The sequence below is a fragment of the Sinohyriopsis cumingii genome, chromosome 4, assembly GCF_028554795.1.
Source record: "Sinohyriopsis cumingii isolate HCF-2022 chromosome 4, ASM2855479v2, whole genome shotgun sequence".
Lineage (NCBI taxonomy): Eukaryota > Metazoa > Mollusca > Bivalvia > Unionida > Unionidae > Sinohyriopsis > Sinohyriopsis cumingii.
Window position 1 is genome coordinate 78,180,397 of NC_142964.1, and position 19,945 is coordinate 78,200,341.

The following is a 19,945-nucleotide window of genomic DNA, read 5'->3' on the forward strand; positions in this document are numbered from 1 at the left end:
AATACATTTTAAAGCAGTCTTGTCAAGTGAAATTCATATTTTAAAATTTGTTGTTTGTTCTAATCATTGTACATGTAACATGACCTCTTCTATTCAAACACGAAAAGAGTCTCAGCCAACTGTCAAGGCTTTACTGGATATCACCTCTCTGAGCACCTAATTAAGTCCTTACTCAGCAACTAAACTGGATTTATTTTGACAACTGTTAAGAATTCAACTGTCCTTTAGCATGATAACATGAGTTAATTAACAGACTGTCCCAGCCAGTTACTATGCAGGAAATGTGCTGATAACACAGTAACATCAGTGTGTAAGGTAAGTTTAAAACACACCTCAGACAACTCCTAAGTTATTGATGTTAGCTTATCTGTGAATTGTTCTTCAAATTCTGCAGTGGTAGGGTCAAAAATAAACTTCCAAGTTCTAATAAAAAGCACCAATTTGTTTCTTTTCTCTGTTTTTGGTTGACTTGTTCTTTTGATCCAGGTTTAGCATTCCAAGACTGTGCAGCTGCTGTATGCCAATTCCATATAGGGTTGTATTTAGTCAATGACTTGTGCTATCAACCAAGTAACATTTGAAATCACTACCATCAAAAATTAACCAGTGCTAAATTATTGAAATGTTTGATTCTGGTGGCTTGTGAGTGTAATCCAAGATATGAATTCTTTAGTTCCTTGAGATTTCTTACAATGGATAACACATTCTGACCAGAAAAGGGAAGCAACTCCAACTTTATGATATATGAATTTGTGAGTAATGCATGTCAACTTGACCTATATTAAAAATTGGTCATCAGTTTCTTGACTTTAATTGACACCTTCAGATCTAATAGCCATATATCAAAATCCATTAGGACAAAGGAGATTATAATTCTCAGGTATCAATTAAGGGTTCCAGCACCCCATACCATCTTCACCAAAACTGTAATCCAAAATTTTTGTCACTTTTGCTAATTCACACCATCGTCTATGCCACCGTCACTGTTTATGGACCCCTTCACTTGCGAGTGATTGAGGAAGCAACTCTGTATATAGGTTATGGATAATTCAGCACTGTATCTTGGGTAATCCTGGGGACATTTGCCAGCTTACAACTCTCTGTGCCAATATCTGCATATCAATCATGATCAAGGAACAAAATAATTTAAAAGGTCTCCAAACAACTCAGTATAAGTGCAATAATGCCCATATTAAAGGGAGAACAACCATCTGAAAAAGAAAGAGGATATATGTGGATTATCTTACCTTTGTCTTCAATGGTGACATTACTACACACTACTGAAGCATAGGTGTTGGAGATACAGGTGGAATTGAAAACATATTGACATTTTGAGAGGTCTTCTTCTGTCCCTTGACACTTGATTGTGGAAATTCCAATTGGAACAGTCATATTTCCAAACGAGGAACCTGGAGAGACAAGATCAACAATCTGTATCAGCATAGAGGTTCTAGTATAAATGTGAGAACATGGTAGTCAGCATAGAGGTTCTAGTATAAATGTGAGAACACGGTAGACAGCACATTCTTGACTAAATTATGAATATCTTACTTATTCTAATTTAGGTTCTGCTCCAAATATACTAATATTCCATCAATAGATTCACAGTCAGTGCTACACCCAAAATTGCCAGATAATGTGCTGCCTACAGAACTAAAACACCAATTCTTTTTGTTGCACTTGGATTTTGGCAAGCAACTATTGCAAACCAAGTTTGTTAACAGTGGCAATGTTTCTCTGAAGTCATATTTTTCTCTACATATAAAATGCAAAGAATAATTATTTCATTTGTCACGAAAGTGTTCAAATGTGATACATTTTTTAAGAGTGATTCAGGAAGAAATAAGCTATCAGAAAAGCAAGCAAATCCTAGTGAAAATACATTTCAAAACTCAGGAATGATAAAGTTTAACTTTGTGAAGCACAGCAGCAATGGGCAGCATTTCATTCTTCGTGTACACTACAATGGGGAGCATTTCATTCTTTGCACATACTGCAAACATATCTACATTCTGGAGCACATGGCAGCCATTAAAATAGGACCACCACCTAAGGTAACCTATCTAACACACTGAACTGAACATCCAGATTAGTTCTCTTTATTATTATTCATTATCATAAAATACTATTAATTGACTCATGCTTTTCAGGATGATTTTAACCATGAAAATAAGCAACCAAAAGAGAATGATAAGCACATGCTCATATTTACACAGCTGATTGGTGTTGATAAAATGTTAACACCCAAACTGAATAGAAAAATGTTAACACCCAAACTGAATAGAAAAATGTTAACATCCAAACTGAATAGAAAAATCTTAACACCCAAACTGAACAGAAAAATCTTAACACCCAAACTGAATAGAAAAATCTTAACACCCAAACTAAATAGAAAAATCTTAACACCCAAACTGAATAGAGGCATTTATTGCTGCTTTATTATTTGTAATTCTGCCACAGAATCCATTGCCTTCAGCAAGTTCCTTTGTGATGCTTTTCAGCAAAGAGGCCTTCTAATTTGTTCCCACATGTTTCCCAAGTGAGTGGGCCATCATCATTATTGGGGGGTGGGGGTGGATTACTCATCGCTATTATCAACTTGGGATATTTGAAATGTATGCTTGTGCATCTGTGCATGTGCTTTTTAGAAGATGTTACACTTGGCTTTGAAGTGATACCTTATTACTACAGAGTTTTTGTAGGAGATGAGCTTGTTGCTGCCACATTTACAACATATTTGTCCATTTGCAGCACACTGGTTATTTATCTGGTCAGTAAGTGACCGTGTTTGTGTCATGTGACCCACATGACATTGCTTGATGGAAAAGACTGCTCCGCAGTTTCATGAGCTCCAATGACATGCTCAACCTCCAAATCATGAACCATATCGATACTATAGTTGCAGTGGGTTTCCTACAAGATTTAAAGTCTTTGTTCATCTCTCATTAAGTTGCTCAAGGTGGCGACGGTGATTCTAGCCCTGTCGATGGTAATAACCGTTCTGCTGCACCAAGGCCTTAAGCAACATGGTGCTGATTCTTGGCATCATTAACCTTATGTCACTATATGTCACCCAACTTGAATCTCTGAAACAACTATAACTTAAAACAAGTGAGTTCAACTGCAGCAGTCTTGAAAGGACTTAACACATAACTCAGGCTATTTTCAGCCAATTGACATCTGAAATATAGTGATTGTTTATACCTGACTTCTTTGCTTTTTCATTGCCTCTATGACAATTTGCTGTACAAGCTGTCCTATGGATATTTTTACACGAGGTATAAGCAGGACTGTTTACCATTTATACATGCTGCATGTTACAGTATATAATAAATTGTAGGGGTATGTTGTTTTTTGTGAAGATTACTGAAAATCATGTTTTTCAAAACATGACCAATTGTCAGGGGGTTTAGGAGTAAAACGAATTTGTTTTTTGCATGATATGTGTTATGGCAGATATGAATGAGAACACTACTACCTTTAGAATAGATGGTGACTTTTTTAAGCAATCACATAAAGGAAATCATTTGATTAAAATCTGCATAGCACCTTATGCATCAGTTAGATGACTTTGTACAGTCACAACTTTTGTAGATATTTATATAAGACAAACAGTATTAGGAATAATGAAACCAAATTATTTGTTAGTTTTGAGGCCTCTTTCGAGCAGTAAACAGGGACATTATTTCAAGTTGGCAAAATCCACCTTGCAAGCTAATGGCATCAATACTAATGTTTTACTCTACATTGTGCAAATATGGCATTCACTAGTGCTACTTTTTTGAAGAAGTTGCCTTTGGCTGCAACATTAAAATGGCTGCTTTGAACTGAGACAGTACGTTCCTAAAATATTGTTAGAAACACACATCTGACTTGACATTCACTGAAAACCTTTTTGAATCATCTCTAAGCCATTGCTGGTAAATTCATCATATGTTTTTATCACATTGAGTTGAATTTGTCTCCATAATAAATTCTCATGATTTAAAATCTGCACTAATTTGCCCTTTTTACCCTACAAGGCATCTGTCACAGGATACATTCTAAACATCTTGTGGAGTCCCTTAGGGTAACAGAAGGTTCAATGAAATATGAAAATTAAACTTGTTACATGATAATTATCAACTTGAAGTCTGATATAAGTTATATCATAATTTCACTGAACCCGTAGCATCATTAGTCATCACACCCACACCCAGCCTCCCTGTCTCCCATCTTGTATCCTGTGACCATTCTAAAGACTAAACAGTTACATGACTTATTCAACATCATGTATGACCCCTAATGATTCTACATGTTCAATGAAATTATCATCAAACATACATACATACATACATACATACATACATACATACATACATACATACATATACATACCTACATACATACATATACATACCTACATACATACATACATGACTACTGCTCCAAATGTAATTATTTATATTTCAGGCAATAATGTATGTTATGGTGGTCCAACATCTTCAACACTGTGGGATACACACACCAAGACCATAAAGTTTGTGTGTGTGCACGCACGCATGCACACATACACCCACTATAGTAATATTACTATAATTATAAACTTCATTTCAATCATCTTCCAAACACATTCTTCATCTAACCACTCCAGTGGCTTAGTGGTTAGAGCGTCAGCCTCAGATATGGGAGGACACAGGTTAGATCCACAGCCGAGTCATAACAAAGATTTATAAAATGGTACAAACAGCTGCCTCGCTTGGCACTCAGCATTAAAAGGTTAGTGTTAGGACTGAAAAGCCTGGTGTCAGGATAATGTGACTGGGTGGAACATCATGCCACATGTCCGTGGCAGGATGCCCCAGTGCTAGACAACACTAAACTGCCACACTGCAGACATTGTAGCAATACAACTGAAAAATTGTGAAAGCTACATTAAAAATCCGAATGATACACACATATTCTTCATCTGTTTCACCTATTCAAACTAAATTATTTCCATACTGATATTCTGTGTTCAATGTTCACAGTCCATTTGCTCTAGTTAGGAAATAAGCTTGAACTAAGCTAGTTAGAAATCTTTTAATACTCTCAATATTAAGTTATCTAAACTTTATTCAGTGACAGAGAAATTAGCCAGGTAAGCAAATAACTCGAAACAGATCTAGCACGGACACAAATAAATTTACCATCTACAATAAATATCTCATACTTGTTCACTATTTACCTCCTACAGGACGAGCATCAACATATTTTTGGTCGAGACTTCTACAAGCCACTCTGGCAGCAGCGATGTCAAAGCCCACATCACAAATTCCATACCATTTTTCTTCATGGTGCATCTCAACTCCACCCATATTGAGATTGGGGCTCTGATTAAGTCTCACTGAAATCAAAGACTAAAAATGTATTTATGTGACATGGGTGTACCCACCAAAATGACACTAATGAAGGTCAAACTTCTACCTCAAACAGGAACCATAATTCCCTTCAATTTCTTAAGAGCATAATAAATTGAAATTTACCTACATTCTTACTAATATTAAGTCTCTTAACCAAATTTAATATCCAAGACATATTTAGCAGAAATTAAAACCCTGGGAAGAACCACCAACCCATGAGAAGATACTGGCAGGCTTTCTCACATACCCACATTGGCCGAGCCTGAGACTTGAACCCATGCAGACAGAGACAAGATGGCAGTGATCCAGAATGGTGAGTCCTTTAGACCACTCGGCCACTCAGGGCCCCCATTCAGGTCTGAATTTCAACTAAGCAGTTTATCACATACTATAGTAAAGTCATTTTGTAAATAACTTAATGCATGTTATATCATATGAACATAATATTATTTTATATACAATTGTCACTTGTGTGGCCTGTGTGAACAAATCGTTTTCCAGCATTATTCACTATGCTTAAACTCTTTCTTTCCTCCTTGCTGTCCTTAACTTAAACTTTTAAAAAAATATTAATTTGGTAATCTAACTGCTCACAAATATTGTACTTAGTTTTCTTGTTATCCTCTCATACACACTTCATCACAAAATGGATATCATATAGAGTCTGAGCTATATTTATTTTATAAATCTTTCTTATGAATCTTGAATATTCAATATATTATTTCTACATGAATTTTGGTGACCCATTCACTAACTATATACATATTGAATGACCATGCTTTGATTTAACATGAGTGACCTTACTCTACATAAATTTTGGTGACCCATTCACTGACTATATACATATTGTATGACCATGCTTTGATTTAACACGAGTGACCTTACTCTACATGAATTCTGGTGACCCATTCACTGACTATATACATATTGTATGACCATGCTTTGATTTAACATGAGTGACCTTACTCTACATGAATTTTGGTGACCCATTCACTAACTATATACATATTGTATGACCATGCTTTGATTTAACACGAGTGACCTTACTCTACATGAATTTTGGTGACCCATTCACTAACTATATACATATTGTATGACCATGCTTTGATTTAACATGAGTGACCTTACTCTACATGAATTTTGGTGACCCATTCACTGACTATATACATATTGTATAACCATGCTTTGATTTAACATGAGTGACCTTACTCTATATGAATTTTGGTGACCCATTCACTAACTATATACATATTGTATGACCATGCTTTGATTTAACACGAGTGACCTTACTCTACATGAATTTTGGTGACCCATTCACTGACTATATACATATTGTATGACCATGCTTTGATTTAACATGAGTGACCTTACTCTACATGAATTTTGGTGACCCATTCACTAACTATATACATACTGTATGACCATGCTTTGATTTAACATGAGTGACCTTACTCTACATGAATTTTGGTGACCCATTCACTGACTATATACATATTGTATGACCATGCTTTAACATGAGTGACCTTACTCTGCATGGTGTAATTCCTAAAGTTTTCATGCAATTCTTCGTTTTTAATTTTTGTAAACTTTACATTTATTGGCACCATGTAGCCATAGCTATTATTGTGTTGATGTGCCATTAAATATTAATTAGTACATTTTATCACGAAGGATCTTGTTGAAAAGTTGACACAGTGGTCCTACACAAACTTAGTCAAAAACAATTTCCATCAGTTAACAAATAATTGCAGTTAAAACCAAGTCTATAGAGTTTACATGTTCTGGGACCAGAAGGAGGCTGCTAGTTTACAACACTCATGAGGTCAAACAAGTATGTCTTCATTTAAAGCTAACCTGGAATCGATGCATGTAACAAAACAGGAATGGAGCAAGATTGATTTTACCCTCAATGTCCTGTAGTCAAATATAACATACCAAATACTGCTGTAGATGCCAGCTTGGAGAAAATACACTGACTGGTACATGATACGTCTTCACAGTCCAACATTTAACTTCAAATCTGAGTGTAGTCTTGTGGGCAACCAGGACAAGAAACTTATAGCTGCTGCAACAGCTTTAATTAAATAGCCCAAAGAAGAAACCTGATTCTGAAATTGTTAGCTTCAAGTCTTGTTAAAGCTTAAAATGTTTAATTAGCAATTATCATACACTGTAAAGTATTTCTGAAGGTATGTTTTTAGAAAACAAGTGTTCTGCATAACAAAGTCTTTGATCTGCATCCAAACACTTGTCAGAAAAACTACTGTGTCTGGCTTCCATAAACATTACCACAAAATATTTTGATATTGGTGACTATGATGCTGAAGAAGGTAAGACAGAAATTCGACACAAATCAGCATACAGACTTCAATCTTATAGTAATATAATCTGAAAGTTGCAGCTGAATACGTCTACTGATGTCCAAGATATGTTACTTTCATCAATTACAAAATTGTAACATAAAACTATACCATTTGTACAGCAATGAAACATGCCTTCTGCTCAAGCTGTGAAGACATAAAAGGCAGAAACTCCTACAGAATTTGCTTACCCTCCCACTTGTTTGTAAGCCCCCTACTGACTTTAAATTGAAAAAGCATCAACCATATAAAAAAATGAAACACTAATTCATGCCATTCTTAAATTTTTAATTTTTAACCTGTCACCAATATTCTTTATTAACATGGCCACCATATTAGTGTGAGTAAGTCTTTTTCTTTCATACAACTAAAATGATTTTCTTCATTGTGATAAGTGCCAAATAATTCCATAAATTTCAGTTACTTTGGGATCAACATGCTTTTGAACAAATGTACAAACAAATTACACCACTTGCCCTTTCCATTTTCTTTCTCAATTTATTTTGAGAAATATTAAAGCTGAACACTGCAAATATTAGATGCAAACAACACAGATATATCACTGAAAAAGGACTTTCTAAGAACAAAAAACAAACAAACAGCAAGCAGGCTCATTGTTTGCAGGAAACTTCCATTTGGTTTGAAATGTGGACAAGATGACCAATTCCTGTCATTCACACAAACTGGATGGACAATGATGTGACCATGATGATAACTCCTCTCAATAAAAGAGATGATCTTGATAACTTCATTTTTGCTGCAATGACAAAATGGTTAAACACTGACTTCAGGTTGGTCAATGTAGTAAGAGTTGACTGTGCATATGACAGATTTATTATCAAAAACCTAAATGGCTCAAAACAGAATCTGAAAGCCAAAGCATAATGTTTGCAGCGATATTCACATTTTCTGCCTCTGTATTTTAGTTCAAGGTTTAGCTTCCAAAATTCCATGACATTTGGGAAAATGTGTGCACAACTTACCATGTTTGTAGCAGTAAACTGATGCATCAAACTTATGAGTCTCACATGGCATGGATGGTAACAAATCCAGGATGTCACTGTCCTCACTATTGAAACCTCTGTGAGGACACTCATGAAGGTTACTCTCTTCTCCTGTACACTCAAGATGACTGAGCCATATCGGTCCTTTGCCCTCACCATAGTATCCTCGTGGCTGAACATCACCATCCGTATAATTGAGCTGTCGACACAAGACTTCAGCTTCTCGTTTATCCCAGTATGAGTCGCAGATCGTACCCCAAACTCCTTCAATAGCTAACTCTACACGACCGTGGTGGTTTCCTCCAGAAATTTTGTACTGGATACCTTCATAAATAAATAAAAGACATTAATTTATGGTTTATATAAGAAAAAATGTATATGTGGCATTAGTACTGGCTCAAAGTTTCAGTAGAACATATTAAATTATGTACAGGACATAAGACAGCTCAAACAATTTTTAATTTCTCCATATATTGATGTAGGATTGGTGAGAGCAGGAATCAGGAAAAAGATTCTGTTTAAAAGAACGAGTCCTGCTTCAACCACCTAAACAGTACCTAATAATTTATTAGTAAACAATAAGTTTTTTAAGTTTGCAACTTATTATCACATCATAAGGAATTTTATTTATTATAAATAAATAAAATCAGAATTTGAAATTAATTTTTTATCCCAAAAATGTGATATACTTAGAAAAAAGAAAAGTTGCTAAAATGCTACAATGAAACCATTGATGAAAACCACATTTACTAATCATAGGAAAACCAATGTTTCCCAGTAAAATATATTTCTTTGAAAATACTTATCCAATTATAGAGAACTACCATTACCTCACAAATCCAGCCCTCCCAGAAATCTGAAGAAAGTATTACTTGAAGAATGGTGAACACATAAATATACCTTGACCTCTTCCCCCATATAATTATAATTTGGCTGGTTGTTGGATTTAATGGAACTTTTAACAAACTATTGGCTATTGCATGCCAAGGAAATGGAAGCTAAAAGTTTTTCTCAAGGACACAGGACAAATTATCCAGGATAGAAAATGTGGGCATTGTACCCACAACCATTGAATTAATAGTCCAATGATCTACCAACTGAGCTACCATGGCCACACACCCCACAATGGACAAGAGTACCATGATGCCCACAATTGACAAGAGTACCATGATGCCCACAATGGACAAGATGTATCATGATGCCCACAATGGACAAGAGTACCATGATGCCCACAATAGACAAGAGTACCATGGTGCCAACGATGGACAAGATGTACCATGATGCCCACAATGGACAAGAGTACCATGATGCCCACAATGGACAAGAGTACCATGATGCCCACAATAGACAAGAGTACCATGGTGCCAACGATGGACAAGATGTACCATGCCCACAATGGACAAGAGTACCATGATGCCCACAATGGACAAGAGTACCATGATGCCCACAATGAACAAGAGTACCATGATGCCCACAATAGACAAGAGTACCATGGTGCCAACGATGGACAAGATGTACCATGAATAGCATATTTATTTCAAAATTTTCAAGGTTTATCAAGGCTCGTTTATGTAAATACAATTAAATACTTACTATTAATTGATACGAGGAACCTTTCTTTGAGAATTTAATTTTTTTTAAAATGCAGTCAAGAGTATGATGTAATTGTTCTCATTAACTATGCAACATAAATAATGTACAGTCACTGAACAATGTTCATTTTACACTATCTACACAACACTATTTTCCAGGAGTATATGACCAAAAAGCACTCCTTCTTGTTGTATGCAAATCAATATCCTTCTGGCATGATCTGCATTTTGCAAAGCTGTCTGAGAAAGATCTCATCATCCAAACTTTATAATTTTCATCATATAGCCACTCATGTTGGAATTGGCAACGAGCCATTTTCAACTTAGCATGAGAATTATAGTTTAAATCATGACAACTTAATATAAGTGGAAGTTGGAAATGTATCACTGTGCACTGATTAATAGTTGCTGGAGATTTTTGTTCTGGCAAACAATTATCAAGAGATCTTTTTTTCCTCTTTTCTTTTTTATTTAAATCTGTAAAACTAAAACTGTTAATTCTTTCAGTCTGGAAGAAAATTATGGCTTTGCAAGGCACCCAAACAATTTCTGCACTTTTCAAGGTGCTTTCAATGCCTTGATGTACAAATTCGGTTTTCAAGTCTTTCTCAAGGTTTTCCAGGATGCCTATGGAATTCAAGGGTTTTCAAGGACCATTATGGACCCTGATCACTGACATTTTTGTACAAAAGCCATTTTCCTTCTTTTAGTTGCAGGGGCCTTAACGATTGACGCCAAAATTAATAGGCTTCTTCCTTATCACAAGTGCAAGCCATCAACAAAGTCTGTGATGTAGAACTCATGTCATTTTGAACCAAACAATGTCTGTTCTTTCAGTCACAGAGACATTTACCTCAGACGTCATAACATTTGACTTCAAACATCAATAGGCTTCTTCCTTACCCCAACTGCAAACCATCCATAAAGTTTGGCTAAGGTATGTGATGAAGAACTGATGTCATTATGCAGAAAGATTATGAGTTGTTTCAACCATGGTGGTCTTGACGTTGACCTTTTGGCTCTAAAATCAATAGGGTTCTTTATCCCACCCCAAATATAAGCCTTCCATGATGACTGTTAATTATAGATGATGCAGAACTCAAGTTCTGATCCCAAAAATGATCATAATGAATACATTCAATGAATATCCCAATATGAAAATTTGGTGGGGTTTTTTTTCAGCTCTAAGTTGCATTTAAAAACTAATGGGGGCCCTGAGTGGCTATGTGGTCTAAAGCACTCTCCATTATGGATCACTGCCATCTCACCTCTGTCTGCATGGGTTTGAGTCTCAGATTCAGCCAATGTGGGTATGTGAGAAAGCTTGCCAGTAGCTTCTCATGGGTCGGTGGTTCTTTCCAGGGTTTTCTTGGGTTCTTCCTCCACCATTAATACTGGCCGCCATGTATAGCCTATAGTGTGCTGAAAAATGGTGTTAAACCCCACAACAACAACAACAATAAAAACTAATGTAATACATTGCAGCCAGCAGTTCATCAAAATAGGCAATATCTCTTACAGACATCTAGACAATGATTAACACAATATGTACATCTGTAAGCGATGATCATAACATGACCCAAGTTTAACAGCAATGCATACTAACCTGCAAAGCAAGTTGTGCTCAGAAGATTCTGTTTTACACTGCAATCAACTGCAAGGGCAATAACTCTAACAAAAACTGACAGAACAAAGTGATTTGCAGATCTGCACATATTCTGATGAAGACCATAATATTTACCAAAAATCTATCAAAAATTGCAGCATATGACAATCCTATTAGCACAACTAGAGTTATTGCCCTTTTGTCTTGTAGCCTAATACATGTTATTATAATCTCATTAGTGCAACTATTCTGACAATTCTTTGGATGAATTGTCTTCTTTATTATTGTTATTATATTATGGTCATTACTTAAAGATTCACATTTTAACAGATCGTTGTTTCCCAAGTTTTTAGAGTTATTGCGATTTTTTGTAGTGTATTCCACATTTTTTTAAGCACAACTAGTCCTGCAATTTTTTATAGATTGCCATGAAACTTGTTAACCCTATGCTAAATATGAAACTGTAGAAAGCCACCTTAAAACAAATATAAAAATGTATGCAATTATTTTTCTTATTTTCACATCATTATGCATGACGTTCTGAATAAAATTATACATTATGTTTGATGTTAAATATGAAAATAAGCTAATTATGCTCATTTTGCTCTTGCTAATTTGCCACGAGGCATGTTTGTGTGAGTAGTGACCATAATTATGAAGAAATTAGAAGTCTTAGAATATAGGAATAGAGTGTGTGTGTGTGTGTGTGTGATTTGGATTTTTAACATAACTTTAACAATATTTCAGTGATATCACTACAATGTCTGCAATGTGGCAGTTTATAGTGATGTCTAGCACTGGGGCATCATGCCGCAGACATGTAGCATGATGTCCCACCCAGTCACATTATCCTGACACCAGGCCGACCAGTCCTAACACTAACCTCTTAATGCTGAGCGCCAAGCGAGGAAGCTGTTAGTACCATTTTTGTAAGTCTTTGGTATGACTCGGCTGGGGATCGAACCCACAACCTCCTGCATCTGAGGCGGAAGCTCTAACCACTAGGCCACTGGAGCGGTTAGGAATAAAGTCAACTTAAAAATTTAAAACTGTTGCATTAAGTAAAAGAAATATATATTGAAACTGTTTCTTTTCATGTATTGCAACGAATTTAAAAACTAAGTGATGACGAAGCAAATTCGCTTCTTCCATATTAAACAATAGGCAAATATTTTACCCTTTGACCTTTGACCTTTATGAATCTCATCTGTTCAGTTCCTTTTCAAACTGTAAAATTTATTGCTGACATCTCAGGAATAATTCTGGCTAGTTTCATGTTCCTGTCTTTCAGCATAACATTAGTTGCTATGTTGATAAAATGTAATGGGCATTTTGTTAAAGAGCTCACTTTTTATCAGGGGAGGGGGTTAGAGACTCTGACACTAATAAATACTGTTCTGTGAGGGGAAATACAGGAGAATTATTCAAAAGAACTGTTTTGATGCTTGTGACTTAAATGTTTCATCCATACAATCAGAATTAAATCATACAATAATAATGCCTATATTCTCTTTAAGGGGGCGCTCACCAGTTATTATGTACTTTTGAGAGAGTGACGTATATAAGGTGAAGTTGTTTGCATTTAAAACATGCACAGTAGAGAGAATGTTGGCATACCTCTATGCTACTTTAATGTACTATGGCTGACATTTCTTTGGATATTGAACTTTTGGAAACTGTACATGAACTAAGTACACTGCTATCTAAAATGACTGCTCCTTTGTGCTCAAAAAATCAGCCTGAATTAGTCTAAAGTACACTATCTGTAGCATCTAATCAAATAGGGAAAATGAAGTTTGCTAGACTAGACAATACCAGCTTCTGAAAGTGCAATGAATAAATTACCAAATATATAAAATGTAAAATAAGTTATCAGCTCTTTGTTATAAAATTTACCTCTGAAGTTGAGGAAGTGAAAATGACCAAGTAGAGCTAGCACTTTTTTGAAAGGTGCACATCTGGAGTAAGACCAAGATGTATACTCAATAACCCATATTACACCAATCAAACATACACCCAAATTAAAGGATTTAAAGGTTCTTTGAACTATATCTAAGATATACAAGGTCTTTTTTAAATAGCTAGTATAACCAGTGAGGAAAGCCAGGGAAATTCTTTTTCTTTAAAATTCTAACCCTATGCAAAATACGAGACTGTAGAGCACCACCTAACCTACAAGACAAAATGGGCAACAGCTCTAGTTGTGCTAATGGGATTGTATTGCACTGAATTAAGCTGCAAGACAAGAAGGGAAATAACTATAGTTATGCTAATGGGATTATCATGCACTGCATTAAGCTACAAGACAAGAAGGGCAACAACTATAGTTATGCTAATCCGATTGCCAAATGCTACATTAAGCCACAAGACAGAAAGGGCAATTACAATTATGGCAGGAACAAAGTGAGTTGTCAATATTTTTCACTTATGACCATAATATTTACCAACTTTCATGTCAATCCATCCAATTACTGTAGGACTAATTGTGCTAACAAGATCGTGCCAGATATAAGGAAGGAAAGACAGATTCAGTTATCACTATATACCCATGTCTTAGTAATAAATTATAGAAGAGAAGAAAGCACACCAAGTTAAGTTACAGTTAAAAGTGAATGTGAATATTACCATTTTTAAATTAATGTTTGAAAAAAAACATCAAATGATTTTTTCACATTATTTTCATGTAAATATGATAAAAGTGGTTTACAATTCATGAAAATATGATATAAATATGTGTATATTCTGTCCTTTCCTTTGTTTTAAATAGCAGTGGTTGTTATTAAGAATTAAGTTGTGCATATTTCATTGGATTACTCTTCTTTCCTATCAATGGGATAAATATAATCATCTCAGAGAAGCTTCTCATCAAGTTAGTTCAGATCTTTTTGAAATAATGTGAAAACGTAACATTTCAGAAAGAGCCGCTGATATTGATGTATAAACTCATAACATCATTATTTAAAGATTTTTTCACATCAGCTGTGTAGGAGCTTATCAAATTTTTCTAAACATCCATTCACTTTGAAATATTATCTTTCTTGTATTTGCTAAATGTATAGTAATCTGCATAAATATGATTCTCCATTTAGTGTCTAATTCTTAATTGCTGACATCTCAGTCTTCCAACCACTCTGGTGGCCTGGTGGTTAGAGCATCCACCTCAGATGCAGGAAGTTGTGGGTTTGATCCCCAGCCAAGTCATACCAAAGACTTACAAAAATGGTACTAACAGCTTCTTTGCTTGGTGCTCAGCATTAAGAGGTTAGTGTTAGGACTGTTCGGCCTGGTGTCAGGATAATGTGACTGGGTGGGATATCATGCTACATGTCTGCAGGATGATGCCTCAGTGCTATACATCACTATAAACTGCCACACTGCAGACATCGTAGCGACATGACTGAATTTTTTTTAAAGCTACGTTAAAAATCCAAAGAACACACACACACACATACAGTCTTCCATATATGGTCTTCAAGCATTTACTGTTCAACTGTTAGTCACGCTGAGGTCTCCCAGAGGTGACAGAGGTTTTCAATGCATGCCCATGTACAGTGGTCACTCATGAATAGTCCCCATGATCAGCAGCCACCCAAATGTTATGGCCAGAATCCCTTGGCACCAATGACTTTGTGTTCAAAAGTTCCCCTCAAGAAAGAACACCTTTCTAACATTACCAGCAGCCAGCATATTAGTGCAAAACTATAAAATGTACCCCTTACAAACTGCCATATTTTATTTTAATATGTGTCCAGAACCACTTTTTAATTCATACAGTAAGGTAAGTAATCCGATTATCTTTACTGATCTCTGTTTTCAGATGTCAGGTTTTTGTTACTGAAAGAAGTGTTGGCTAAAGTACTGTACCAATAAGACTAATATTATGACACAAATGCCAATGTTTACAGGAAATGGGGTCAACAATGTTGTTATACAATTTTGGGCTTTGCACAGCTGTTGAGCTTCTTTTCTTTGATCATTACGACCGGACGTAATTGCCAAGATCATCAAATGGGTAGCATAGAGATTTTGTGGATTAACACAGGGAGAAATTAACACTGAACAAAATAGGGTACCAGACAAAGACCAAAAAATCACAGGACAGTACATGTATCACTTCCTTTACAGACATGGAATTTCGTTCACTCTATAAAATATTTGTCTCACTGATTAAATTGCAGCACTGCATAATTAGCAACATAGGAATAAATTATTACAAAACTTTAAAATGTCATCACATAAAGGGAGAATTTTCACTTTAGAAGAAAAAGTAAAAGTTACATGACTTGACAACAATGGGGAGATTTCAAGATTTCTTGCAGAAATATTTCAAACAGATAAGGACAATATTCTGCAGTAGTGGGAAAATAGAGTAAATGGAAAGAGAATCGTTTTAATTACCAAGCAATGTAAGTACCAAGATTTAAATATTGTTTTTGACTGATTTTGCAATGGGCATGCCAACAATACCCCACTCACATTTCACACTTAAGAATAAGAACTGTTTATGTTAACTTGAAATAAGTCAGTTCTTGAGACAAGAAGAACCTTTTAATAATTAATGCTACTTTTAAGTGAAGACATTAAATGCTTTGAAGTTATTTGTAGATTTCAGACTACATACACATACATACAAATACTTCTCACAAATATAATCCCCTCCAGAAAAGCCACCCATCTTATACAGCCACTTCCTGTTGCAGAAGGGGTGGCTATATAAGAGGGCAACCACTGTATTCAAAATAATTAGCCCACAAATGAGTTACTAAATTGTGGCTGCCCAATCCACTATGCCACTTCAACATGAAGCAAGTATGAAGTAACTAACATTAGGTGGGGATATAATAAGTCATGAGCTATACTGTACACATGCATGTATGCATGCACATGTACGCACACGAGGCTTTCAAAACATTTTACATGACATTAACATACATGGTGAAAAACACTGCCACTGGAAAAGCAATACCATGTCTTACCATTTGTAGGTGAGATCAGAAACCAAGTTTATATGAGTCACATCTTTTATAGTATTTTCCAATCTAAAACACCAATGGAGAATACCTCTATTATCATCATCATGTGACTGTTGTCTTACATCAAATGATGTCAAAACAGTGTTTTGCCCTGCACATCACCACTCTGCTCTGGCTGTTTGTTTACTTTTGTCTTACATTACATGATGTCAAACCAGTGTTTTGACTGGCACATCACCACTCTGCCTTGGCTGTTTGATGACTTTTGTCTTACATTACATGATGTCAAACCAATGTTTTGACTGGCATATCACCACTTTGCTTTGGCTGTTGGATGACTTTTGTCTTACATTACATGATGTCAACCCAGTGTTTTGACTGGCACATCACCACTTTGCTTTGGCTGTTGGATTACTTTTGTCTTACATTACATGATGTCAAACCAATGTTTTGACTGGCATATCACCACTTTGCTTTGGCTGTTGGATGACTTTTGTCTTACATTACATGATGTCAACCCAGTGTTTTGACTGGCACATCACCACTTTGTTTCGGCTGTTTGATGACTTTTGTCTTACATTACATGATGTCAAACCAGTGTTTTGACTGGTACATCACCACTTTGACTTGGCTGTTGGATGACTTTTGTCTTACATTACATGATGTCAAACCAGTGTTTTGACTGGCACATCACCACTTTGCTTTGGCTGTTGGATGACTTTTGTCTTACATTACATGATGTAAAACCAGTGTTTCGACTGGTACATCACCACTTTGACTTGGCTGTTTGATGACTTTTGTCTTACATTACATGATGTCAAACCCGTGTTTTGACTGGCACATCACCACTTTGCTTTGGCTGTTGGATGACTTTTGTCTTACATTACATGATGTCAAACCAGTGTTTTGACTGGCACATCACCACTTTGCTTTGGCTGTTGGATGACTTTTGTCTTACATTACATGATGTCAAACCAGTGTTTTGACTGGCACATCACCACTTTGACTTGGCTGTTTGATGACTTTTGTCTTACATTACATGATGTCAAACCAGTGTTTTGACTGGCACATCACCACTTTGCTTTGGCTGTTGGATGACTTTTGTCTTACATTACATGATGTCAAACCAGTGTTTTGACTGGCACATCACCACTTTGCTTTGGCTGTTGGATGACTTTTGTCTTACATTACATGATGTCAAACCAGTGTTTTGACTGGCACATCACCACTTTGCTTTGGCTGTTGGATGACTTTTGTCTTACATTACATGATGTCAAACCAGTGTTTTGACTGGCACATCACCACTTTGACTTGGCTGTTTGATGACTTTTGTCTTACATTACATGATGTCAAACCAGTGTTTTGACTGGCACATCACCACTTTGCTTTGGCTGTTGGATGACTTTTGTCTTACATTACATGATGTCAAACCAGTGTTTTGACTGGCACATCACCACTTTGCTTTGGCTGTTGGATGACTTTTGTCTTACATTACATGATGTCAAACCAGTGTTTTGACTGGCACATCACCACTTTGCTTTGGCTGTTGGATGACTTTTGTCTTACATGATGTCAAACCAGTGTTTTGACTGGCACATCACCACTTTGACTTGGCTGTTTGATGACTTTTGTCTTACATTACATGATGTCAAACCAGTGTTTTGACTGGCACATCACCACTTTGCTTTGGCTGTTGGATGACTTTTGTCTTACATTAGATGATGTCAAACCAGTGTTTTGACTGGCACATCACCACTTTGCTTTGGCTGTTGGATGACTTTTGTCTTACATTAGATGATGTCAAACCAGTGTTTTGACTGGTACATCACCACTTTGCTTTGGCTGTTGGATGACTTTTGTCTTACATTACATGATGTCAAACCAGTGTTTTGACTGGCACATCACCACTTTGCTTTGGCTGTTGGATGACTTTTGTCTTACATTACATGATGTCAAACCAGTGTTTTGACTGGCACATCACCACTTTGCTTTGGCTGTTGGATGACTTTTGTCTTACATTAGATGATGTCAAACCAGTGTTTTGACTGGCACATCACCACTTTGCTTTGGCTGTTGGATGATATCATAGGCATCTTCTCATGATTGTTATTCTATCACTGTAATTGTAATAGTTATCTAATCTATCTACATTTTATTCTCATTTCCAAGTTTACACCAAATTATTCTACTGTAAATCAAACATATACCCTCTCTTTAAATACGTAAACATTTTAAAATATTGTTATGTATATTTAACTTCTATTGTGACCATGAGCTTTCTCTGTGACTGAGAGTAGAGTTTTGGTCTATGGATGAGGGTTGTGCCGACCTGGTTTTTGTCATGTTGTTTGCTAAAATATAAGTTCAAACTTGACCTTGTTTACAAGTTAGTGAAGTTATCCAGAAAATATTATTGAATCATAAGTCAGGATGTAGTAAATAAATAAGTCATTCCTGTTTAATGTTCAATCTATGCAATCATTTACTGTTGTGTTCAGATTATATCTGAATTTATAATTTAAGAGGAATTATTTATTTGAATTAATCACTGGAATTAAAAAGTGCTCATTGAGTCTTTGTGATAAAACACTACTTTAGTATTATTGTGAATTCATTCAAAGACATTAGCATATTCAATACTACTGGTACATCAGCACATTCAAGATTAATGAAATTCATTATTCGTGGACTTGTGATAGAATATTTAGTATTATTTGGGATTCAGTTCATAATACTGTAAGCGATTTTTGTGAATTTTCACTTTGTATCCAATGGAAATAAATTGTTTGTTAAATCTGACCAAACTTGTTGGTTTCATCTTTCTTTGTTACCTAGTTTTAGGCCATATAATCATAGCAGTATATTTGTCCTTTTTGTTTTATTTGAACCAAGTGGGTAAAATTTTGTTTATAACCTATGCTTTGTAACCAGGAATGTGAAGATAAATAATCTTTCATTATGCAGCAGTGTTGGATACAGATATTCCATCAAATTGACCACAATTTTGTATCAGACCACTGTGCTAAACT

At 35.6% G+C, this 19,945-nt stretch overlaps 1 protein-coding gene across 1 annotated transcript in view; it reads right to left on the bottom strand.

Annotated features, from left to right (window-relative positions):
* The window catches only part of LOC149801503 (scavenger receptor cysteine-rich domain-containing protein DMBT1-like), a 230,825-nt gene that overhangs the window by 47,321 nt on the left and 163,559 nt on the right, over positions 1–19,945 (bottom strand). The window contains exons 28-30 of the mRNA XM_089955679.1: positions 8,725–9,069; positions 5,207–5,365; positions 1,248–1,409 (exon numbers count right to left, since the gene is read on the bottom strand). Of these exons, the coding sequence (XP_089811805.1) occupies positions 1,248–1,409; positions 5,207–5,365; positions 8,725–9,069 (666 nt within the window). The remainder of the gene's footprint in view (positions 1–1,247; positions 1,410–5,206; positions 5,366–8,724; positions 9,070–19,945) is intronic.